This window comes from Gracilinanus agilis, chromosome 1 (genome assembly GCF_016433145.1).
Source record: "Gracilinanus agilis isolate LMUSP501 chromosome 1, AgileGrace, whole genome shotgun sequence".
NCBI classification, from domain to species: Eukaryota; Metazoa; Chordata; class Mammalia; order Didelphimorphia; family Didelphidae; genus Gracilinanus; species Gracilinanus agilis.
The window spans coordinates 323,244,183-323,269,407 of NC_058130.1; the positions used below are offsets into that span (position 1 = coordinate 323,244,183).

General features: G+C 35.6%; 2 protein-coding genes across 4 annotated transcripts in view; one reads left to right on the top strand and one right to left on the bottom strand.

Moving 5' to 3' along the window:
• The window catches only part of CCNH (cyclin H), a 22,844-nt gene extending 11,771 nt beyond the window's left edge, over positions 1–11,073 (top strand). The window contains exons 7-9 of one of the 2 annotated variants that reach the window (XM_044657661.1): positions 4,749–4,860; positions 6,216–6,276; positions 10,888–11,073. In XM_044657661.1, coding sequence (XP_044513596.1) covers positions 4,749–4,860; positions 6,216–6,276; positions 10,888–10,926 — 212 coding nt within the window. In that variant the 3' untranslated portion in view covers positions 10,927–11,073. The remainder of the gene's footprint in view (positions 1–4,748; positions 4,861–6,215; positions 6,277–10,887) is intronic. The other variant, XM_044657662.1, reaches the window with a different exon arrangement.
• Positions 11,074–13,995: 2,922 nt separating this feature from the next.
• The window catches only part of RASA1 (RAS p21 protein activator 1), a 114,974-nt gene continuing 103,744 nt past the window's right edge, over positions 13,996–25,225 (bottom strand). For both annotated transcript variants that reach the window (XM_044662901.1, XM_044662909.1), the window contains 4 exons: positions 24,400–24,488; positions 17,884–17,961; positions 16,971–17,105; positions 13,996–15,214 (listed from right to left, as the gene is read on the bottom strand). In XM_044662901.1, coding sequence (XP_044518836.1) covers positions 15,131–15,214; positions 16,971–17,105; positions 17,884–17,961; positions 24,400–24,488 — 386 coding nt within the window. In that variant the 3' untranslated portion in view covers positions 13,996–15,130. The remainder of the gene's footprint in view (positions 15,215–16,970; positions 17,106–17,883; positions 17,962–24,399; positions 24,489–25,225) is intronic.

Consider the following 25,225-nt stretch of genomic DNA (forward strand, 5'->3'; position numbering starts at 1 on the left):
ATATATATGTGTGTATATATATATTTATATAAGGAGCTGCTGTGGGAGGCAGTGAATTCCCCTTCATTGGAGGCTTTTAAACAGAGGCTAGATGACTAGTTGTTAGGGTGTTGTAAGTATTCTTTTTTAGATATTGTAGTAGATGACTGCTACAATCCCTTCTAAAAACCTCTGATAAATACTTTAAGGTACCTATCATGTTTTCTCTTGCCCAGGCTTAACATCCTCATATGCCACAATCTCCACTATGAACAATATACTTCCTAAAATTTGGTCCTTGATAGCTACACAGTAGAGAAGGGCACTGTATCTATAGGGGATATGTAATAAGACCTATCACACATGGTCGAAACCTTGTGTATAAGGGAACACCTGCTGACCCCAGAGATAACATGCTCTCTCCTCTCCTATGCCTAGGCTTGGTGCTCTATAGCTCCACTCCCAAAAGAGACTACAAGAGGGCAGAGATGCTTGAGGCATACCTGTAGTGCCTCCTGCACCTAGGATAAAGAAAGGTCCTACTATACTCCAATAGTAGTCTTACTAGGGCAGCATATAGTAAGACTGTCTCTTCATTATAAATACTTTCTCTCTAAATGTAATATAATCATTCAGCAAGCATTTATCAAGGCTCTATGATGTGGCAGGCACTGTGCCAGATGCCAGGGTATAAAGACAAATCGAAATATCCCCTGCCCAAGAGGGGCTTGCATTAAAATCCCATTAGTTTTTTTACTGTTGTGTCACACTTGGAATTCATAATTGAACATTCCTTTCCATGAAACCCCTAGGTCTTTTTTCAGAACTTCTGTCTAAACATACTTCCCTGCCTGTGAGCTCTTTCCCCTCACCCCCTCCCCCCTTATCCCAGACAGCAGAGGAAGGAAGTGCTTTCATTGATTGGGCTGCTGGGTGGAGGGGCAGGCATGTGAACATTGTCCTTGGGAGCTGTGGAGGGGGAATTGGAACAGCCCCCTCTGGCATGTGGAGGCATGTGTGCCATGCATTTACCAACATGGCTCTACTGTCAAATGTTTATAAAATTTCTGTCATCCACAGTATTGACTATCTCCTAGTTTTTTGTATCATATATAAATTGATATATCTTCAGCTAAGTCAGTAATAATCACTGTAGGGCCAAGAATAAGTCCCTGTAGCATTCTACCTCAGATTTTCTTATACAGCCTTTGGCCCATTTGGATTTGGTTATTAAAGTGATTTCCAGATCTGCATATTTATTTTATTATATACCCTACATTCTCCACCTTGCCCATAAGCATAGTATGACAGATTGTGAAAAAATGCTTTGCTTAAATTGGGACAACTACATCTATTAGGGAAAAAGGAAGGGAAATAATTGGATTTAAATAGTTCTCCCTCCTAGTAGTTTTTTAACTTGTAAAGAGGTTGGGAAACCAATTGTCTGATTTTCAGAAGAAATAAGACTAATTTTAGACCCCATTATTTGTTGACCCCTTTATTAATACGACTTTAGAATGGTAGCAGTTAGTTTGTCCATCAGAAATCTTTTCTGTTGAGAGGGAAGCTATTCCTTCCCACCTAAAGAGTCCTCCTAAATTTAGGAGAATGACTCAGGTTGTCAGAGCAGTCGGAGAAGGAGAAGAAATAAATTGTTCTAGTCAATTCATCTAGCCTTTATTAAGGGCCTGCTATGCTCAAATTCCTATGTGAGATACTTTAAGCGTTTAGACCTCTCAAGATGAATATGAGCTGGTATGAATGAAAGGGAAGGAGTAATGAACCTCTCCTGGAATCGTCTAGTCCAAATTCTCTACCTGGGAAACTCATAACCTTGGGTAAATTTGTTCTCTTTTCTGAACCTGGTTTCCCAGTCTGGAAATAAAGATTCTTAAACTACATAAGTTCCTGCTTTAAGAATATAAATACTCCAGGCCTAGAGACAGGAGGTCCTGGGTTCAAATCTGGCCTCAGACACTTCCCAGCTGTGTGACCCTGGGCAAGTCACTTGACTCCTATTGCCTAGCTCTTACCACTCTTCTACCTTGGAGCCAATACACACAAGACAGAAGGTAAGGGTTAAAAAAAAAAGAATATAAATACTCAACAATATTTATATACAATAAGGTCTAGAGTTAGCAAATATTTATTAACTGTTTACCATGTACCAAAGACTGCACTAGGCCCTGGAGGATATAGAAAGTTTAGAAATAAGGAGCAGACCACAGCCTCATGGAATGTCTACTAGAGGCAAGATATATAACTTGCTGTAATAGGCAGTATCATATGGTAAGTGCTTTGGAGAGATACAGAAGTCCAAAAGAGAACCAACAATTATAAATAATAGGGATAAAACAATTTGATTCATTCAATGAATAACTGAGTGCCTTACCATCATATGGCACTAGACATAAAAAGAATAAAAAAATAGTCCCTGCCTTCAAGAAGTTTATATTCTACTAAAAGAATATAACATACATACAGATTATTATTAATTCAAGATATTTTGAAGAAGGAACAAGCACTAACACCTAGAAGTATCAAGAAAGGCTTTTTCTTAGGATTCCAATGGGTAGGGATGATGAAATATGTTTCAAAATTGGAGACTTTTATTTAACTACATCGTGATAAGAAATGAAATTGTCAGAGTCAGGGAACAATACGACTAAAATGTAAAGTACCTTAAAGGGCCTGGTGCATATAGGTTTTTTTGAATATCTTTAAATTTTTTTAAGTTTAAAATTGGTTCAGAATGGGTATTAGTATGACATTATTAGCATCAGTAAAGCCTTGTATCTCTGAGAATGCTCTTATTAAATTATAGATATAATATAAAATTTTGCATGTAAATAAAGTCACCAATTAGTCATTTTGTGCCTTGTTTACTACTGACCTTGGTTGAGGTTGGAACTTTTACCTACAGATTGGTCAAATTAAGTTGTAGGTCTTTAGTTGTACCACTAGAGGGTTCACTTTGAAAGTGAACTATGATTTTGATTCTATAGATTTAGGAATCATTGAAGGAATTGTAAAATTGGAAAGGACTTAAATGATTAGGCCAACATTTTCCTTTTAGAGAGGAAAGGAATAGAATTTTTTGTTCTAAAATGTCTTGTTTTTTTACCCCAAATATATATACATATATATTTTTAATGGAATATAGGTATGAAACTTGAGAAAATAAATGTTCTTAGAAATGACATTTTTTAAAAATTACATCATCAAAATTGTCTTCTAGAGAATGTTTGAATTATGATAGTGACTTAATTGAATGTTTTATTCATTATATAAATGTTAAACCAGTTAAAATCCATATATATGTATATAGATACAGACAGACAGACAGACAGACAGACAGACTCTCTGAAACTCTCTCAGTTCTCTGAACAGGAACTGAATATAGGCCTAGAGAGTCTCACAATAAATTCTTAAGAGATTTATTTAATCCTTTAAAAAAAAATTCTAGCTAGTCTTCTTGGCAATGTAAAAGAATTTTATTACCCATAGTTATTTGCTGTAGTTATTTGCCTTTATTCTAAACTGTATCTTTTTTGCCTTAGAACTTTCTTTAACTTCTAATAAAAAAAGGTGTAGGGGATGTTCTTCCCAATCATATTTTTCCACATACATTCTTTGGGGAAAAGAATGTATCCCAGATTGTCATCAGTGCATGATGGATGTTACTGTACTAAGCTACTGGGCTATTTTCTATGCATAAAGAATGCCTCATTCTATCAGTAGGGTGTGTGCTTTGATTTTCTTTTAGTAATAAGTTTACATTGATCCTTTCACTCTTACTAATTATATACAGCATTTTCGAACTAAGTAGCCAATGTTAGGAATGCAGTCTCTGGCAGTGAAACACAAAAGTAATTAATTAGCTTGCACTGGATTTAAACCTGGGATCCTGGGATGACTCACCTGAATACTAGGTACTTTATAGTGCATTAATATGCATTAAATTGTGCTAAAACATGAAACTTGGAGTATATGAATTAGAATTCTTTTTTAAAGGTGGAAAGGACCTTAGATTAGAGATGCATTTGTTCTGAATTTTATCCAGCTCCCTTATTTTACAGATCAGCAACCTGAAACCCAGAAAATTAATATGCACAAGGCTACACAGCTAGTGGATGAATGGAAGAGCAGAATTCAAGTTTATCAATTCCTGGTTGTTCTTCCTGCACTTTGTGATCCTTTGACCTCCTGCCACCTGTAGGCCTAGGAGGCAATCCTACAGGCCCATTCCTTCTTCCCTTGGGGAACCTTTGGGTAGTTCTCCAGTTGCTTCTTGAGTAGAGCATCCTTTGCTCAGCATATGGATTAAAGACAGGGAGCAGACAAGTAGTACTTGTATATGAGGAGAAGAGCTTCAAACCAAAGAAGTGTCTATAGGAAATGAAATAAGTATTGAGGAATGGGGCTCAGAGTATGCATGCTCCATACCATTGTTTTCAAGTAATAAGTTTAGACCCATAACTCAGCAAGAACTATAAAATAATATACTAATATCGGTAGTGAATATGTAATATAAACAGCTAAAATTTAGTCTGTGCTATAGTTACTAAATGATCATTTGCCATTTCATGATATTAACAAAAATAAGAATGTAATTTGTTGGATTTTGATATAGTTTGAAGTATATTTAAGTTTTTTGTTTTGATAGTGTATATGTGATATTATGGAAACAATTCTAAAAAATATTTTTCTTTTCTCATTTCTGACAATGGGCTTTCTTGTGTTTAAGTAATGCTTTCATATCTCCTTAGGCATGAAAACCTTAGTAAAGAAGTATGAACCACCAAGGCCTGAGGAAGTTGCTGCCCTCAAACAGAAACTAGAGAAGTGTCACAGTGCTGAGCTTGCATTTAATATAAATATGTAAGTCAGTGTGAGAATGTTCATTAGGAACACGGACAAGTTCTATTTTACTCTTAAAGCAGTCATTTAATATTTCTTTATTTAACATTATACATTAAAATTTTTTCTTGTAAGTTGGTAAAAGCACGGGCCAGGGTATAAACTGTTACAGTTTTTAGGCTTGCTTTACTCTTTCTGTATTTACTAGAGGTTGTGATACAGGGCTACTTTTACACAACACATTATCTCTTTTGTAAGGAAAGTGGTAAAAGTGTACCAAGACAGAATTATTTCTGATAGCTTTTCTGCCTAGAGGTACTTTTCTGGAAAGAGAAATTCTGTAAAATTTTCTTTTGTGGAAAGATTAGGGAGATAATGGAGTGCCTGTCATTGATTTGGATGTTGAGTTTTAAAGGCTGCTGTTAATGCATGATCTTTGCAAAACAGATTCTTTTCAAACATCACTTTGTCATTGTAGAAGAAGGCCAAGTGTGGATGATTGGTTTGGGACAAGGAATGATAAGATTGTCATAATAAAACATGCAGACACATTACATTTCTGAAATATTTTAGGTGGAATCCTTAATTTAGAATAGAGAATAAGCTTTCAATCTAATTACAGTTATTTGTTGGATTTTAATCACTTAATTTGAAATTATTTGGGTTCCTGATCACATCAGGAGTAATGAATATTTGCTACATGGATAATTACTGATGGAAACATTGGTGAAGTGAAAGGCAAAACAGGCTTATTCTCAGATCTTGTATATGTGACTGACTTTTATTCACTGCAGTTATGAATTGGAGCAAATTCGTGACATATTAAAAGATTGGTGAGGATAGATGGAGATTATATATGTGTGTATGTGTATATATGTGTGTGTGTGTATATATATATATATATATATACACACACGCGTGTGTGTGTGTGTGTGTGTACGCGCGCAGAAAGAGATGCTATAGTACCAGAATTTTTCAGAATTCTCAGTTCAGCCCAGAAGTTCAAACTTGTAGCTTTCCTCATCTGCTTTTTAATGATTAGAAAAATAGAGAGAAGGATTTGTAGACAAAATACACAGCGTCCCAGAAGAGTTATTTGCAACATTGAGTAGACCCTCTCCTAAATAGATTTTATAGTGGGCTTAAACAACTTTGCCCTTAGCTAATCTTAATGTTCATTATCTTAGCCTGTAGAATTGAATGGACTGTTCCAAAGCACAGAATAGCTAATTCACACTTACTCATTTTTACTTTGAAGTCTTATTTTTTCACATTTTTTAAAGGATTATACATTTTATTCATAGACGTTATTAGGATAAGACATAAAGTAATTTTATCTTACTGAAATCTTATTGAGTATTTTTCCTTTACTTCAGAAAAAAGAGGAAAGGTTATGAAGATGATGAGTATGTCTCAAAGAAATCTAAGCTGGAAGAGGTTAGTATATTCTAGAGAAGAATTGATACCTAAAAATTGTTATTCTCATATAACACATCTCTCTTCATGCTCTATGGTTTTGGTGTGCCAGGCAAGACTCAATAACAAAATGCAAGCAAAGAGGGAAAGATATGAGTGCTTATTGTAATATTTTTTTAATTGAGTATCTCTTCCACACACACACATACACAGAAAGAACATTTCTATGTAGAGAATAGCACAGGAAAAGTAGAATATATGTGGAACCATTAATCTGTTCTGTACAACTTGTTTTTTCTTAAAGCACATGATTAATTCAGCATGTAACTTTAAAAACTATCCTGCTTAGCTCTTTCCTTAGGATCATCTTGTGCCTCTGTGCATTTAAAAAATGTTTCATTGACTTTTTTCTTTCCTCCCCAAAAGTTATCTCCATTAAAAAAAAAGAAAAATAATAAAGCCTTTTGGAACAAATAAACCTGGTCAAATAAAATAAAGGCACACATCTACCAAAAAGGGGGATGTGTCTTGTTCTGTACTCTGAGTCCATTACCTGAAGTCACAATGTGCTTATATTTTTTTAGCCATTTTCCCCCCTCACTTTTTCTTTTAAGTTTCCTCACACATTTTTCTGTCATGTCACTTCCGGACAAGGATTTTTGTCTCAACTTCACATATTCCAAAACTAGTAGGATTTTTTAAAGTTCTTAGTATTAAATACAACGGATAAACTGTGTTTTCAGTTTTCTGCTAAATAAAGTTAGACATTTATTATGTTGTGAAAAAGCAGCATGGCCTAGTGGATAGAGGACTGGTCTGAGAGTCAGCAAGAACAGAGTTCTCTGACACACACTTGGTGAGTCACTTACCCTCGCTTTCAGTGTTCTAGGCAATTCTTTTAAGATCATCAGTTGCAGAGCAGATGCCACTGTGCTTATGTAGCTCCCTACATCTATGAAATCACAGGTCCAATGTCAAAAAGATTGTGTGCCAGGGAGTCCGATGATTTTATTGGTTTAGGGGGAAGTCTGGTGAGGAAGCCTACATCTACAAATGCAGATTAGCGAATGTTCAACAACTTGGAATTACAGAGTTGCCTGAGACACTTAGATCAGTGATTCCCAAAGTGGGCGCTACCGCCCCCTGGTGGGTGCTGCAGCGATCCAGGGGGAGCGGTGATGGCCACAGGTGCATTTATCTTTCCTATTAATTGCTATTAAAAATTTTTTTAAATTAATTTCCAGGGAACTAAGTAATATTTTTTTTGAAAAGGGGGCGGTAGGCCAAAAAAGTTTGGGAACCACTGACTTAAGAGGTTAAGAGATTTGCCCAAGATCACGCTGCTAGTAAGTGAGGATAGATTTGAATTCTAGTCTTTCTGACTCCAGGTCTAACACTTTGTGCTATCTGCCTCTTAAATTGTAGTAGTTCATTTGAACCCAACAAAAAACCTTGAAGGAAGTATGCTAAAAGCTGGTACTGCAGAGATAGGTAAATGTAATACTAATAGGTGGTGTAAACCCCGTTAAGAAACTTACAATCAAATAGGTTGCAAGGAGCATTTTTGAGATATATTGTGAAGTTAGGAATGGTAAAAGACTTAATTATCAAGAAGTTGGATGTGGGAGGTGAGGAAAAAGAGAGATTGAGCTAGGAGGTATTGGCAAGAAGATATTATTGAAGAGAAAATTAGGACAAAGGGCATTTTTTTATGGGGAGAATCTGAATTAGGTTTACAAATGTTGAATTTTAGGTACCTAACAAGAAGTTGGGGAAAAAGTGACCAGAGTTCTTGGGAGAAGTTGGGAGTATATATATATATATATATAGATAGATAGATAGATAGATAGATTCGATCAGATGCATAAAGGTGACAGTTGAAGCCATGGGAACAGATACGTACATCAAAGGAAAGACTGCTGAGAAAGTAGTTAAAGGCCCAGGACAGATCCCTAGAAACACCCACATTTAAAGGGCAAAAACAGAATTAAGGATCCACCAAAGGAGAATGAGCAGTAGTAACAGAGGAAGAGCCAATGTTGTATGATACCAAGAAGGCCAAGAGAGGAAAGTAATAATCAACAGTTTCCTTTGCCAAGATAAAGGGATGAGTGGAGGAGCATTTGATTTAATAGTTAGGAGGTTCTTAGATTTTCTTAGGAACAAAGAAGGAAAAAGCCTAAGGGGAAAGTCTTTGGCAGAGAAGACAGAAATAGAAGTTAAATTATTCTGTGAGTATACTGCAAATCAACTACAAAAAAGAAGTAAAAGAAACTTAGTTGACCCAGCAAAGAGGCATCATGTAATAGAAAGACTTCAACTAGCTAGACTTTTCCTGGAGTTGTTTCTCAAAAGCTGAATAGCTAATATATAGACTTAATGATAAATTTATTCTTTAAAAAGTTGATAAATCTAAGAAGGGAGAAGCTTCTCCTCTTGATCTGATTCTCAGTAACTGTAGAAAATTGGTTAGGGAGGAAATGATGGGAACCTTTGAGGAAGTAACCACTACCTTAAAGTTTGTGAAAGAGGAAAGCTGAAAATGCTCTGAATTGTATCCTACATTTGGAGAAAGTAGAACTCAACTTTTTAGCATTCAGAAGGAGGATGTGTAGAAGCTCACAATCTAATTCAGAGGTGGAGGTCCAGAAGGCTCTCAAGAAAGAAATGTTGAATATACAAAGAGAAACATTTCTACTAAGAAAAAAAAGGTGGGGGTGGGAGTTATCTTGAGGGCCCTGTCTAGATGAATAGGTAACTCAGAAATCAAATAGAGAAAGTAGAGAAATCGAAAAATATGTCACGATCTTAAAAAAAGTATCAAGAATTCTAAAATTTAGAATAAGTTAAGGCTGATTAAGAAATGCTAAGAACAAGAAAAAGGGTTCAGTTTTCTTTTGTATGCTTTTTAGCTCTATAAAGGACATAGGTTCTTCAGTGTATGGGACAATAATGACAAGAACAGCCGCTCAAGTCTTCTATTTTCTTTGTATAAGGATCATCTTAGAACTGGATTGGGTAAAACACTTAATGGCTAAGAGAGAATTGATACTCAAGCATAAATAATACAGAGAACCCAGCTCTACTCTCAATTAATTCTAGTAATCTTATTTTAAATGAACTGCATGAAAGGGTTACTGAAAGAATTAGATTGAGCCATTCTCAGTTATATTTGAAAGACCATGATAAGGGAGATTGTTGTAGGAATGAAGAGGGTAATGTCCCATTTTTACAAAAAAAAAGATAAAAGAATAGTCTGCCTGCTTTAGGTCTTAATTAATTCCTGGCAAAATTGTAGAACATGTTATCCAAAAAAGTGGCTAGTAAACCATCTAGAAAAGGAAGTGGTTACTACAAAGCTCCAACATAGCTTTGTCAAGAACAAGTTATACCAAACTGACTTTATTTCCTTTTCTGACAGGGTTATTTAACTTGTAGACCTAGTTTATTTAGGTGTTAGCAAAATATTTGCTAGTTTTTCAGATTCTAGTGGAAAAGATGGAGTTAACAGTAGTTAAGTAGATTTGGAAGTAGTTAAATGGTAGGAACCAGAATCACATTAATGGTTTTACCCTTAACTTCTAGAACTCTGGGATCTGTGCTTACTTAGCCTTATGCCCACTTAACTTCAGTGAATTTAGATTGTCTTAGACTAAATATCCATTTGCAGATGAATTTAAAGCTGGTATAGATAATTGATACAGTGAATAAAAAAGTTAGGATTCAAAAAAATTTTGATAGGCTAGATTGTGTGGAATTAGAGATTGAATTTTATAGGGATCTTTATGTTGCCCTACCCTTGTGAGGCTGACTTTTTAAACTTTTAATTATTAAGCATAAAATGGGGAAGGTATGGCTAGACAATAATTTACCTGAAAAGGATTTAGCAGTCTTAATGAATTCTGTGTTCAAATAATTCAACCTATGGTATCAGGCTATGTAAAAACAAATATAATGTCCAGGAGTAAAGAAGCAATAGTTTTACTGTGCTGTCACAACAGTAAAATGGGACTAAGTTCTAGGAACCCCATTTTAAAGGCATTATTAAAAATTGCAGAGTACCATGGAGAAGACTGCTGGAATGTTCAGTGACCTTGAATTCTTTCTTTCTAAGTGAAGATTGGGTGAAGGACCTGGGAATGTTTAAAAGCCTGAACAAAAGGCTTAGTGTGAATATTGCTAACTGTCTTAGACTATTTGAAAGCCATGGAAAGATAGATTTGCCTTTTTTGGGTCCCCTGAGAACATGAGAAGTACAATAACATAGGCTGATACTGCAGGGGCAGATTTAGATTTGATGGAAGGAAAAATTCAGTAATTAAAAATTTCCAATAATTAAGGCTGTTTAAGATCAGAATGCACTGCTTCAGGAAGGAGTGGGTTCTCAGTCACTGGAAGTCTTTTTTGCAAATCTAGGATTACGATTTCTTGAAGGTTTTAAGAGTTTTTTTCTAGATACAGTTTCAACTCATTTTTTTCATTCGTACTTAGTGAGATCATTGTTGAATTTAAAATTTTCACAACTGTGTTACATGGCACAAGAGTGAAGATTATAGAAATTCCATTGTTTGCTCAATTTTGTAGTGAATAAGTCTGTTTCTTAAATGACAATATGCTCTCTTTTCTTTTTAGGAAGAATGGACTGATGATGACCTTATAGATTCTCTGTAACTTGATGAGTGTTATTACCAAGTGTTATGTTGGAACATTTAAAGTTGAATTGTAAAGTTTACCACTTCCACTGAGAGATAATCTGGGTGATTATCTTAATTATAAGGTGTACAGTAAAAATAATTCCCTCTTATTAAACTTTTTCTATTTCTGGTCTATTTTCATTGCCTCTTTTTTTTGGAATAGATGGGTTTTTATAGAATGAAATATTCCCACATCTAGTTTGGATAAGCTGACCATTTTCAATATTCAGTTTAACTTGGATAATAAATTCCATTTAACATATATGCCTGAGGTGGTTAAAACTCATTTTCCCCCAGTTCAAATCTGGCCTCAGACACCATCTGTGACACTGGGCAAGTCACTTATGTGCTGCAGAAGGAATGGCAAACCATCTTTGCCAAGGAAACCCCAAATGGTGTCAGTCAACATGACAACAGCAAAATTGTAACGTATAACCTTTATGTTGTAGTTCACCTTGGTAAATTATTTCATTTCCAAACTTAAGGGAAAATTTTTGAAATTTGTCTTCATCATGGTTTCAATTTTTCCCCATCATATACATAAATGGCTCATATACACCTTTTTCATGTTGTAGTTTAAAGCCTAAACAGATTTTAAGGATAAACACGCTTAAGAAAAAATGTTTCTGGGGGGCAGCTGGGTAGCTCAGTGGATTGAGTCAGGCCTAGAAATGGGAGGTCCTGGTTCAAATCTGGTCTCAGACACTTCCCAGCTGTGTGACCCTGGGCAAGTCACTTGACCCCCATTGCCCACCCTTACCACTCTTCCACCAAGGAGCCAATTCACAGAAGTTAAGGGTTTAAAAAAAAAAAAATGTTTCTGATGCATTTAAAGCTAATGTGTAAACCCTTGGTGTTGGGGGCAATATAATCTTGATCATTTCCTATCTCTTCTTGATGATCACTATCTCTAACAAGATTTTTGGCAAAATTCTAGAATGTAAGTCCTTGGCCTATTAGTTGGATTATTGCACTATTTACTCTTTTTTGGGAAAAGAAATGGCCCTTCATGATTCTGTGGTACCCAATCAGCCATTTTCATTATCTTTTCCAGTTCAAAACATTCTTGACAGATAAAATCAGTAAGATTTGAGCAGCTTTGCACAATAGCAATCCAATTTCTTTCACTTCATTTCCCATCAGTTAAAAAACAATAAAAATACACCTTTTAAAACAAAGTGTTTAATCAACAACAAAAAACTGAGGCAAAGTATAGAGAGAAGAGCAGAGTTATCAGCTAAATGTTGAGAAATGACCACACTTCAAAGGAAGGATGAAGAAAGTTCAGTGGAGGGAAAAACCAAACAGCAAATTAAGCCGCCTTGAGGTCCTTTATAGATTATATTTTAACAACTGGCAGATTGGTAGGGAGGGGAGAAGGTAGTCAGGAAGATGTTTCATGGACCAATGGCTAGAAGGTTCCACAGATTTTTAGCCAATAAGCTCATTTTACAGATAAGGAAACAGATCCAGAGGCCTATTGCACAGAAAGGAGTGGTGGAACTGGAATTCAAGCCAAGGCCCCTCTGACTTTCAACAGTTCTTGCCCACTGCACCAAACTGCTTCCTTCAGTAGCTGAGGTTACATCATGAATCCATGGGCAGTAGCAACCAGTTGAAAAACATACACCCTTTATCATGTTTTTTAATGTATAAGATTAGAAAAGAAAGCAAGCACAATATCAAAAACATTTTAATAAGCCTATGAAACCAGGACAGGTATGTGGTACAGTGGAAAGAGCGCCAGGTCTGGAAGTTGGGAGGACCTAGGTTTCAATTTACCTAATCCTTGTCACTCTTCTTAGAACTCATACTATGGAAGAAGGGAAGGGTTTTATTTAAAAAAATAATCAATGAAATCCCAGATTAAGAGCCCCTGGCCGCTCTATAGGAAACCAATAAGAACACAAAGCTTATTATATAAAAGTCCTGGACCTAGATTTGAATCCTGGTTCTATAACTCACTTCCTTTGTGACTGAGCAACTCGCTACCTGTCAGCTTCAGTTTCATTTAAGATCAAAGGACAGCTAGAATTTATGATTCTAAATGTGATTTCCATTTGAGTAAAAGGTCCTCTAAAATGCAAAAGACTCAGTCTAATGTGAATTACTCTAATCAATAAAATCATACACTTGATGAGTGAGGGCTGAGGAAGAGAAGTACCCAGGCAAGATGAGGGGGTTATGACCATGCCTTTCAATGTCTGAAGAAAACTAACAGGAAGGAGAAGGGTCAAATATCTACTTTCAAGTTGAATGATTAGGAGATACTACTTTCAGTTTTACTGGATGCAGAACAGATATCGAGTAATATGCTTAGCTTTCTCTCAAACTCACCCTGTCAAATCAGTCCAATATATGTAATTCCTACTCCCATCAGGAAAAAAGAGCTGAAAAAGCACTTCTAAGATCCACTTTGGGAAGAGGCTAAGTATATTTTACTATGTTTTGTCCTCTTCTCCCCTCACACATGTCCTTAAAGCTATTCAGACCCTTTATAAAGCAGCTTCTTCATGAACAGGTAAAGCTAGTCTAACCTCTTCCTTTTTTGTTGCTAATCAATCAAGGGAGTTCTATAGGTATTCCTGTAGATTTTAGCAAGTCATTTGACAGTCTCATACTACTCTTTGTGGGTAAGATGGAGAAATGTAGGTCAGGTGATAGCATAATTCATAGAGAGAACTATAAAGGGTCTTCGACATTAAAATCTAGTTCAATCCCTTCATTTTTTCAAATGAATAAAATGAGGTCTAGGGAAGGTAAGCACTAAGGAATTTGATGTGATGTGGAATTTGAATTCTTGTCCTTGATACCTGAGCCAGTGCTTGTATCCTACTGTACCACAAGGCTTATATTAAATGAATTAATCTCCCTAATGAGGCTGGAAAACTTGAGTGCAGGATGACATGTAGGAACACTACTACAGGTTAAGTGCTCAGATACATTAATGAACAACCAAGAGACATCTGAGTTTCATCGCCCAGGGGAGCTTGACTGTTTGACCTGTCTCCAAAGTATACAAGAGGAAGAGACAGCAGAGGAAAAGGAAAAGTAAGGTATTCATATTTAGACAAAAGCAGAAACCAAGAAATGAATGGAGAAACAGCAAATAACACAAGACCCCTTTGACTTTATTTCAACTTAGTTTTTGTGAATATCACACACAAAAATACAGAAGCAAATCTTGTCAATAAATAAAACTATGTAGTCAAACAAAATATCCCTTCATGAAGTGCAGCTCTCAACCAATGAGAATTTTTTTAATGAGCAATAAATGTTGCTTATCTAATTTAAAACAGCACAAAAATTCGGAATGGCTGAGTGTTTTAAACAAAAGTAATGCTTGAGTTTGGCTTTACATAAAAGACAACGAATTTATATTTTATAAGATGGTTTAATGAAGGCATGCATGACTGATAAAATGATCAATAAATTTAATGAATTCAAATTATTTACTGTTGTAAACATTTTACAAAAGCATTGAGATTCATCTGAATTCACTGTCTTTGATGAAAGAATTATCCAAACAGACAAAATCAATGGCACATTTCAAAAATAAAGCTGACAAATACCATTCTGAACATTCTCTTTCAACACAATCCAGGCAAGAAAAAACAGTACAGTATAAAAAAAGTATACAACAAAGATTGTTCCTATTATAATGTCAAACTCTGGAAATTGTAAATACAAATAAAGTGATTGAACAGTCAAACGGTCATCTCCCAACGAGGAAGAAGTTACAGTAAGAAAAATTTGCAATCCAGTTATACTCAGCTGTCAAAAGAGAAGGCTTTTCTTTCTTGTCAGTTGACGACATAATTCTTTTTTTCCAACAGACAGCAAAACTTTGGCAATTGAAGGTATTGAAAATAAATTTTCAAAGTTCAAAAGACAGTCACAGCATTTTACTTTCTGAAAGGTGATCTGTACACCAAGGCTCAGAGGTTGTTAAGATTCATTCCATGTGGAAAAAAAGTGCAAATATCCTGCACAGATAGCTTACAAAGCTGCTGGCACTACTCTCCCCCAGCAGAATCTTGGGTTTTGTTTTGCATAGTTCACACATCCCTGGGAATGTGGAAAGGTGTGCTATTTTTGGCAAGAGCAAGGAGAAAGTGATACTGATGGGAATTATCATGTTGAGCATGCTGAATCCATGCAGAATACTAAGGCGAAGGCTGCTACCTGATGTTATTTGTCACTGAATACTGGTTTTGTTTTTGCTGAAGCAGTTCTGTAATAGCCAGGAGCTTCTTTAAGACATGCTAAGAAAGAAAGAACAAGCAGAAATTATTACACTTCAGAGTCCCAAAGTATGGAAAACACATTAACAATTGAGACTCAAGCCTAGGACAATTTTCATGAAAGAAACTTGAATTTTCAAAAATGTTACTCAAATGAACTCTTAGATATAGCATTGTTCTTCACAACTGAATGAGGTTTCTGGGAAAAGAATCCCACTCTGGTGAAATAAAAATCTCTGGCAATTTTCTTTTCAGCAGATAATCCCTGGATGAAATGTTCATACCTAAACTGACATTTAGGAAGTCAGCCAAATTAAGAGAAATCCAGAGTTGGAATGTAGAAAGGTAACTATTCCAAGTGGATAGACAATCACACAATATTTATTTAAGGCTGACATTCAAGGCAAAGTAGTTTCCTGTTAGCAGACAAATCTACCTGTCATAAATGGTTAGAGAAAAACATACATAGAGTATACAAAATGAGGCAGGGCTTGCTAAAAACAGTAGTAGCTAACATATGAGCATTTAATATGTGCCAAGCACTGTGCTAAACCCTTTACAATTATCTCCTTGGATCCTCACCAATAACCTTGGAAGTTGATACTATCATTATCCTCTTACTTTACAGATAAGTAAAGTAAGACCAACAGGCACAATGACTTACTCAGGGTCAGAGAGCTATTAAGTATCTGAGGCCACATTTGAACTCAGGTCTTCTTGACTCCATGCTCAGTTTATCTACCCACTGTGCCAGATAGGTTCCAAGGGTCCCACATTTTCATGATAATATGGTACAGTGATGGCAAACCTATGGCACAGATGCCAAAGATAGCACACAGAGCCCTCTCTATAGACACCCAACTCAAGTTCGTGACTAGATATTCTTTCTTTTTTTTTTTTTTTCTTTTTAAACCCTTGTACTTTGGTGTATTTTTTCTCATAGGTGGAAGATTGGTAAGGGTGGGCAATGGGGGTCAAGTGACTTGCCCAGGGTCACACAGCTGGAAGTGTCTGAGCCCGGATTTGAACCTAGGACCTCCTGTCTTTAGGCCTGACTCTCACTCCACTGAGCTACACAGTTGCCCCCATCAAGTTCATTACTAGAAAGGCAGAGGGATTTAGGTGGAGCTGCTCCCCTCTGCCTCTCTATCATGCCTGACATTTTTTCCTATCCCCACCATTCTGCCAAGCAGCCCAATGGTAGCACACAGTGGGTAGGTGGGCAGCTCACAGGCAGCAAAGCTGTAGGGGAACAGAGAGCTTGAGCTGCTCCCCTCCCCCTCTCTATACTTGCTGAGGACATTCCTCTTTCACTTTCCCTTCTGCCCAGCATTAGTGGGGGAGGAGTGGGAGCTTGCAAGCCATCTCGAAAAAGTTTGCCATAGCTGCTATAGTATATCTCTACGATATTATATGTCAATTCATTTTAAAAGCTTATGTCAAAAACCCTTTTAAAAATATAGTTTTGACTGTGTCCAAATGAAGAAAATGCAAATGTCACAAATACTAAAATACTGAAACTCTTAAATTTGTTTTTTAAATTGGGCATATTAGACACAAAACAGATGAAACCAAATTTCTTCACAGGCATAAGACACCAACTTTGTAAATACATTAAACAAATATCTTAAAGGCATTTTAATAGATGCATTTTCAATAAGCCAGAATTCATCCAAACAGAAGCAATTTTACTTCTTTTACGCTCAGAAGCTTGATACTGATAGTACTAATTACTACAACAAATTTCTCCCTAAAATCATTTGTAGTACAAACCTACCTGCTGTACACCACGCTCATTACTGAGTGTTCGCAGTTCATCTGAATGTGCCACACAAATTTCATGCAGTGCTGCTAGATCACGTGACAAGTCAGTCCTAGAATGATCTGTAGTGTCTGGAAGTTCAGGTACATTCTTTAAGAAGAATCACAAAAGTGCATTTAGAATGGAAATTGTTTACAGCCTCTATAAAGGTATAATTTTATAGTCATGACTGTTAACAAATGATGTAGATCTCAAATCAACTACCCTATTCCTGATAAAATGCAAAGACTTAAGCTAGAAATTTATCATTTACACAGTGTACTGTACTATTCACTTCTACAGTAACCAGTAACTATCTGGTGAAATAATCCTCCTTTTTATACATGATATTTTAAGAACAAAACAGTACAAAAATCCTAGGTCTTCTCAAGAAATGAGCCTTTCTTAAAAGCTAACCTGAGACCTAAATAATAAAGTTGGCGTCAGAAAGACCTGGGTTCTGATAGAAAAAAGCTTCATCACCAGTTGAGAGGTTTAAGCCCCAAGCATCTCACTAAATTGCAGAGCAGGTAGCGATCTGCATTGCTAGTCAGAATTCTTCATTCAGAGCTTTTCCTCACAATCCTATAGTAGTATCTGTCTTATAATTAAGGAAACTGAGGCTCAGAAAGATCAGATGACTTGCCCAACGTCACAAAACTATTAAGTGTCAGCAAGATTTCAGCCCCACAGGCCTTTCCTGATTCTGGGTCTATCTAGCACTTGTCCTCTATACTTGGTGGCTCCTCAATGCAGCCTTCTTTTGATTTTCCTATTATATGAATCTTGATTGAAAGAGTTGCACACACAACTGCATGTTATGAAAAAAAATTATATTATACTGTTTAAAGCAACAAAATGTATTTTGTCTATTATAGTATGAACATACCCCAAGTTCATCTAAAAACATGATCATCCGATGTTTGTTACTCTTGATGAATGGATTTACTCCCTCCATGTAAGGCTCCTAGAAAAAGTAAAAATAAAAGCTTTATAGTCTTTACAAACCCCTACAAATTAGATGTAATAAAAGTCGTATTATCTAATATGTCATGTAGATGACAAATCTTACTGATCTATTTATGACTATTCTATAGTAGGGTCACAAACGTGATGGATATTTTTACTTGAAGAAAATACTTAGGTTTGATGTTCAGGGATGTTTGTGATTTCTAAAATAAAATGAAGAAAGGTAACCCTACACAAGTTTCTGAAGTTGCCCTTTTAAAACTACAACTTCAAAGAAAAATTAAATGTCTTTTAATTGTAACAGTGAATGGCCTTGTTTTTAAACTAAATTATAAGCAGTAAAACACTCAAGTTTTAAAAGTGGAAAACAAAACCAACAACCATAAATATCAATCTTAAGGTTGATGAACAGGAAGTAACAGTATATAAAGATCCTTTTGAGAGGATCTTCTCCCAATATCCCACACCACCAACTTTTTTAAAACCAAGGATTTATCATCTTCTGACTGAAATCTGAATTGATAGTCGATTCTTCATGAGATAAATGGTATCTTATTTCTCACAGGTCTAAAAACTGAGAGGAAGTTTGCCAAAGGGTTGGCAGGTCCTATCAAATTTGTGGGATTGTTTTATAAAACAGGGACCTTGGCATTAAAATCCTATTGTTGGAAGGAATTGGCTGCCTTCCAAAAATGAGATGACCTATTGTTAGGTAATATAGCACTTGCCCAACATTTTCATTTTTTCACTGCCAGCTTTTATTGCAATTCTTAAAATCTGGATTTCACTTCAGAAGAAGGGCTCTTACAGACACACAGCATCTACCTATGAATACAACACTTTCTCCTTGATATTGATGCAGCATCTAACCCACATGGTCCCTTTCTGGGCTCAAATCTCTCCCATCACCCTCTGCCTATCTCACTTTGTCTTGATTCTTTTCCTACCTTCCTAAAAACTTTTTCTGCATCTTTTCTGTAACTCAATATTTGGTCCTTGGAAAGATTTCATCCACTTTCTATATTCTCTCCCTTGGTAGAATCATTAACTGACATGGTTTCGACTGTCACTTACAAAGATAACTCCCAAACATTTTATCTTTGACCTCTCTCTTCAAAGCAATAAATACAGACTTCCATCTGTTTTCTAAACATCTAGCAGTGTGGCACTGGAAAGACACATCCACAATCTCTGCTATGCCAGTTACTAGTTGCCTGACATAGATCAAATTGCTTTGAAAAGAAGTCAAAAAGGCCTATGCCAATTCTCCCTTCATATCAAATAAGTTTTTAAAATGAGAAAATTCATATCAAGAAAAAGATGAATGACTAAGACCCAACTCTAAAGACTTTCTCTTTAGTTCCACCCTTTCATAAGCAGAGACTGAGAAACTGCAGCTACAGAAAGGCGAAACCAAAAGAATTAAAGGTGGAGAAGTGATCACACTACAGTGGCCACGTGCGCCACCATTCCAACAGAAACCCTAACCTTTTTTTTGGGGGGGGGAAGTGGGTGAGGGGGTAGAAGAGCCTTCATCTGAGGCTTCTACACTGCTATTATCCTTTATCTCTTCTATTCTGTGACCAAATTCCTCACAAAGGCTATCTTATAATAGGTGCCTCCATTCTCTCCTGTCATTCTCCTAATGCTCTCTAGTTTTCAGGATGCCACTCCTTCCTGGTTTTCCTCCTTGTCTCCTTTGCTGCATCCTTCTCCAGGTCATGCCCTAGAACTGGGGGTGTCATTTAGGGTTCTGTTCTAGCCATGCTTTTCCCTCTATATTACTTTGCTTTTGGTGATCTCATGAGCTCAATTGCTGACAATTCTCAAGTCTAATTATTCTAACCAAATTCTCTGCTGACTTCACATTTAGTGCTTTGAACTGCATCTCAGACATCTCAAACTAGACCTAAAACCAAACTCATTAACTTCACTAGTTAAAGTGAGAGACTCCTCACTATCATTTCTCATAAACAAATCTGTTGCCACAGCCTGATGACTTCACTTTTGTAGCATCTTTTTCATATTCTCCCTCTTCTCTCCTCTGATACACTTGCTATGCTGGCCCAGGCCCTCACCAACTCAAATTAGACTACTGCAATAAACTGTTACTGGATATGTCTGCTTCAAGTCTCTCCTCTCTACAATTCATCCAACAAAATCATTTTTATAGCATACAAGTCGGATCATGCCAGCCTCCCACTCAAAAAATTCCAGCAGGACCCTATTGCTTAGAAGATTAAATACAAAATCCTCTATCTGGTGTTCTTAACTGTTCAATAAACAAAACACTCCAATTCTTGGCTTCAGGCAGTTATTATTTTTTTGGCTGTTCCCCATGCCAAGAATGCTCATCCTTTTGCATCTATGCCCATAGATGTCATCAGATCACAAGTAAATTCCCATCTTCTCTAGGACTCACTTCCCAACCCTGTTAAGATTGATGCCTTTCCTCTTTTTTAATTACTTCCAATTTTCCTCTCTATAGCTTGTCTGTACATATTTGTTTGCTGCCTTTTGCCTCTTTTTGTATGCCCTACACCTAACACAGAACCTGGCAGGTGCTTAATAAATGTTTACTAACTGACATGAAGGGAATAGAACTTTAGACTTGTGGTACAGTAGAAAAAAAGCACTGGCTCAGCTGTCAAGACCTTGCAGAATTCTTATCCTCTTATAAGTAAGGGAAAGGGGAAGGGGAAGTGAATCTTCTGAAGGACAGTACAGTAAAAATGGTAAAAACACTGGCTCTGTGTTCAGAGAACCTGAGTTTACATTACTTCTCCCAATGATTCTGAATTTACCTCCTGGGACTTCAGTTTTCTCATGAACCCCAAAATATAATTCCTGCAAACCTGAGCCTAAACATTAAAACATAATCAAAGAATTCTGGCCATTCACAAAAGGGAAGAATTTCAACCATTTTTTCAAAGCTAAAGCTAAACAGAGGTCCACTAGAAAACATTTGACTGATATATGACTTGTTATAAGAATATTGGAAAAAAAAACACTTTTTGTTTATCTGATGACAATTTTACAAAAAATGTAAACCAAAACCCAACATCTTTTACAGATCATAATGTTGTAAAACTGCTAATTAATAAAAGATATAGACCTAAATGGAGATTTAAAGTATCCTTGCATACTGGGATCAATTTAATAAAACTATGTAAACAGTAATGTTGAGGACCACAATAACAATAAAAAAGGGATCAATAAACTAACTTTTAAAATTTAAAGACTAACTTCAAAATATACAAAAGAAAATCTTGAAAATTTAAGGTAAAACTTGAAAATAAAGATTATAGTTTTTAAAGACCAATAAGACCAACAAACTATTAGAACCAGTTTGATAGAGAAGAAAATTATCTTGTGAAACAGAAGAGAAATGATAAAAAAAATCATAAAATAACTAGATATTATATGCCAGCAATATAATAAAGATTCAAGGGAAAAGGATAAGTTCTCTACAAAAATATAAATTGAAACAATAAAGAGCTATTTTTAAAAGTGTAACTTGTAGCTATGTTACAAAAATTATTCTAAAAAACAGACAAAAAGCTCTATTAACCTACTTTTAGGAGATAAACATAATTATGATACTAAAATGAGAGAAATACTACAGAGAAAGAGAACTATAAAACAATTTCACTTACATGGGTAAAAAAATTGTAAATAAATTCATTATAAGAAGCCTATAGTAATATTTGTAGAAAAAATTCACAAAGTAGATTCATACCAAGGACAAAAGGATATTTCAACATTAGCAAAAGAAATTAACAATCAAAAAAGCAATTTAGGGTAGAAAGGATATGCTTCTTTGGAATGGAGGAAAATAACTTTGATAAAGTTTGGCCCTAATTTATATTAGAATTATTAAAATGTTTGAGTTTTGGGCGGCAGCTAGGTGGCTCAATGGATTGAGAATCAGGCCTAGAGATAGGAGGTCCTAGGTTCAAATATAGCTCTGTAAACCCTTCAACACCAATCAAGGACAAAGGGCTTCAAGGGAACAGAAAACAAAATTTTAACAACAGGATCCTCCTGTTGAACACAACTTAAAAGGTATGTGGAAAAAAAAAGGAAAAAAGCCTGAATTCTTTGAACTGTCTGGTGGGAGAGGAAAGAAAGGAGGAAGATCCCAGGTCCCCTCCCCCATCTAATGTGCTGAGTCTCCAGCAGATCCTAGAATCTCAGGGTGGGAGGGGGCGCTAGTGTGGAGGAAGTGCGGTGCCAGACTCAAAGCTCTGATTACAGACTGCAGAGTACATGTAGCTGGGAGAGAAAACAAGAGAGGGTGAACAAACACTCCATCTTGCCCTGCCCCCCCCCCCCCTTTTCTCTCCAGGTTTTGTCCTCCCAGCACTTCCAGCTCTGAAGATCAACCCCACCTTGGCTTAAACCTATCAATACAGAAGATAAGAAGTCTTCAGAGGGCAGAGAAACTCCAACACCCCTCCCCCATAGACTGTAGTGAAAGTAGCAGAAATCACATCTTTATCTTTTACTACCAGATGGAGAAGATCTGGCATCAGGCCCCACTAACTTAATTAGTCAACAGAGCAGAGAAGAAGCCCTTCCAGGACTGAAAAGCCCAAACCCACAGATTAAAAAAAAAATGATCAAAGGAGCAAGATTACAGCCAATTACAGGGGGGAAAGAAGGAAAAAATATGAGTAAACAATAGAAAAAGAAAAAAGAAATCACAATCGACAGCTTTCTATCCAGAAATTGAACAAAGAGCAAATTGATCAGAGGAAGATGAAGGAACACCAAGAAAAAATACAGAAACCACAGTGAAATGGGCACAGGCTTTGGAAGAACTCAAAATGCAATTAACTCAAGAACTCAAAAAACAATCAACAGAGGTAGAAGACAATTGGGAAAATACATGAACTTAAATAAGAAAATAAGTGTCTTGAAAACCAAAATTGAACACCTTGAAAACGAGGCAAAGAAAGTGAAAGATGACCTATAAAGAAAATCAGACCAGAAGGAGGAGGATGCCCAAAGAGCCAGGGAAGAAATTCAGTCTTTAAAAACCAGAATCCAATAACTAGATGCAAATGACTTCACAAGACAGCAAGAATACATAAAACAAAATCAAAAGAATGAAAAAATTGAGGAAAATATTAAACACCTCATTGACACAACCACGGACCTTGAAAAAATCCTAGAGAATCAACTAAAAAGCTAGTGGAAATAATCAACTTTAGCAAAGTTGCAGGATACAAAAATAAATGCACATAAATCATCAACATTTCTATATATTTCCAACACATCTCAGCAGCAAGAATTAGAAAGAGAAATACCATTTAAAATCATCCTAGACAATATAAAATACTTAGGAATCTACCAAAACAAACACAGGAATTATACAAACACAACTACAAAAAACTTTCCAAACAATTAAAACTAGATCTAAACAATTGGAAAACAAAATAAAAATGACCATTCTACACAAATTAATGACTTCTTAGCAGCTTGTAATATTTTTTCCTTGGTCTGGTAGTTCTTGAGTTTAGCTATAACGTTCCTGGGCGTTGTCAGTTGGGGATTAAATGTAGGAAGTGATCTGTGGATTCAATCTCCCACTTTTCCCTCTTGTTCTAGAATATCAGGGCAATTTTCTTGGATAGTTTCCTGTGTGATCCTGTCCATGCTTTTACTTTTGTCATAATTTTCCGGTAGTCCAAGAATTCTCAAATTGTCTCCCCTGGATCTATTTTCAAGGTGAGGGTAGGGGATAGAAGGGGGAGTCAGTGTTACTTAGTTGTAGAGGGGGCTGGGCAAGATTATATTGGATGTCATCCATCTTACTTCATCATCACTTACAAGTGTACACATTTATACCTTGGAAATCACTACAAATCAGGGCTTGATTTATTGTTTTATTGATTGTCTAGGCTTAAAAAAGTATTGGAGAAAATACTAATAATAAAAATACTAATAAAGAAACAAGGTCAGGTACCTTCTACAACTATGGCTAAGAGCAAAATTCTTCTACAGAAGATAAAAAATAATAGACAAAAAATTCTGACTACTTAAAATATTTTTAAATTTGTGTGAAAATAAAATCAATAGAGAATTAGAAAAGAAACAGTAGGAAAATATTTTAATCAAATATCATGTCTGACATCCAAAATATATAGGGAAATACTTTTTCAAGAATTTACAAATTATACCAAATAAAATCAACAGTAAGAAATGCATATTAAAAATGATTCTAAGGCTTCACCATTGTACTAATCAATCAACAAAGATTTTTTGTTGTAGCAAGAGGTCCACTGTTGGTAGAGGTGTGAATTGGTTAGCCTGTTAAAGTCTTCAAATAGTAATGTAATTAAGTAATTAAAATGTCCATATCTTTGAATGGGCTACCCCACAATTGCATAAAATTTTGTTAAATTATATTATAACATTAAAATATTTATACCTTGGCGCCAAACTCGACAAGATTTGCTAAATTTTGCACAGATTTAGCTACCAGCGTCAGTGTCCTTGCAGCAGTAGGGGATGGAGAATCTACAAAGACAACAGAATATTTTTTAAGTCAGAAGGGTTTAGCCATTGTTATATGAGAAATTAGCATTTTTAACAAACCTTTACTATCAAACGTCTAGCATTCCTTCATTCAAATGTAAAGATCAAAATAATAATCCAATTAAAAAAGTCCTTTTAGAACTTCATATATTGGAAAATCTTATGATTTAAAGAAATCATAAAACAAATGACAGTATTGCTGTTACCAAATAAGTTATTGCAAATACAAAATCTTATCAGGAATTGTCAACCAAAAACTGATTTAATTCTAAGCTGGTTATCTCCAGCATACTCTCTTCCCAAGGGGAATCCCAGAGCCAGCTGATGATCTCCTAGTTAGGAACTAAAATGATATTGCATATTAGCTAATTCCTATATTTGAATATAAAGTATGTCATCAGGAAGAAGTTGCAGATCCCTACTCTAATATGGGAATTTCTGACATTTCATTGATTGCTATAAGTCATGTCAAATTCAACAGACCTTAAACATCTTTATTGACAGGAAAGCACAAATCACTGCTTTAGAGGTAATATAAGAGACATATGTCTCTATAAGGTATGTTAAGGTGAAGCACTTATTTAGTTAAAAAGTTGTGTAGTAGCCCTCTTAAATGTGTGATCTTGATCTCTAAATGCTTTTAATATAATTTCACAAATCATGTTAATTTAACTGTTTTTCTATAAAGTCAAAAGATAGACCTACTTGAACAGATGTAT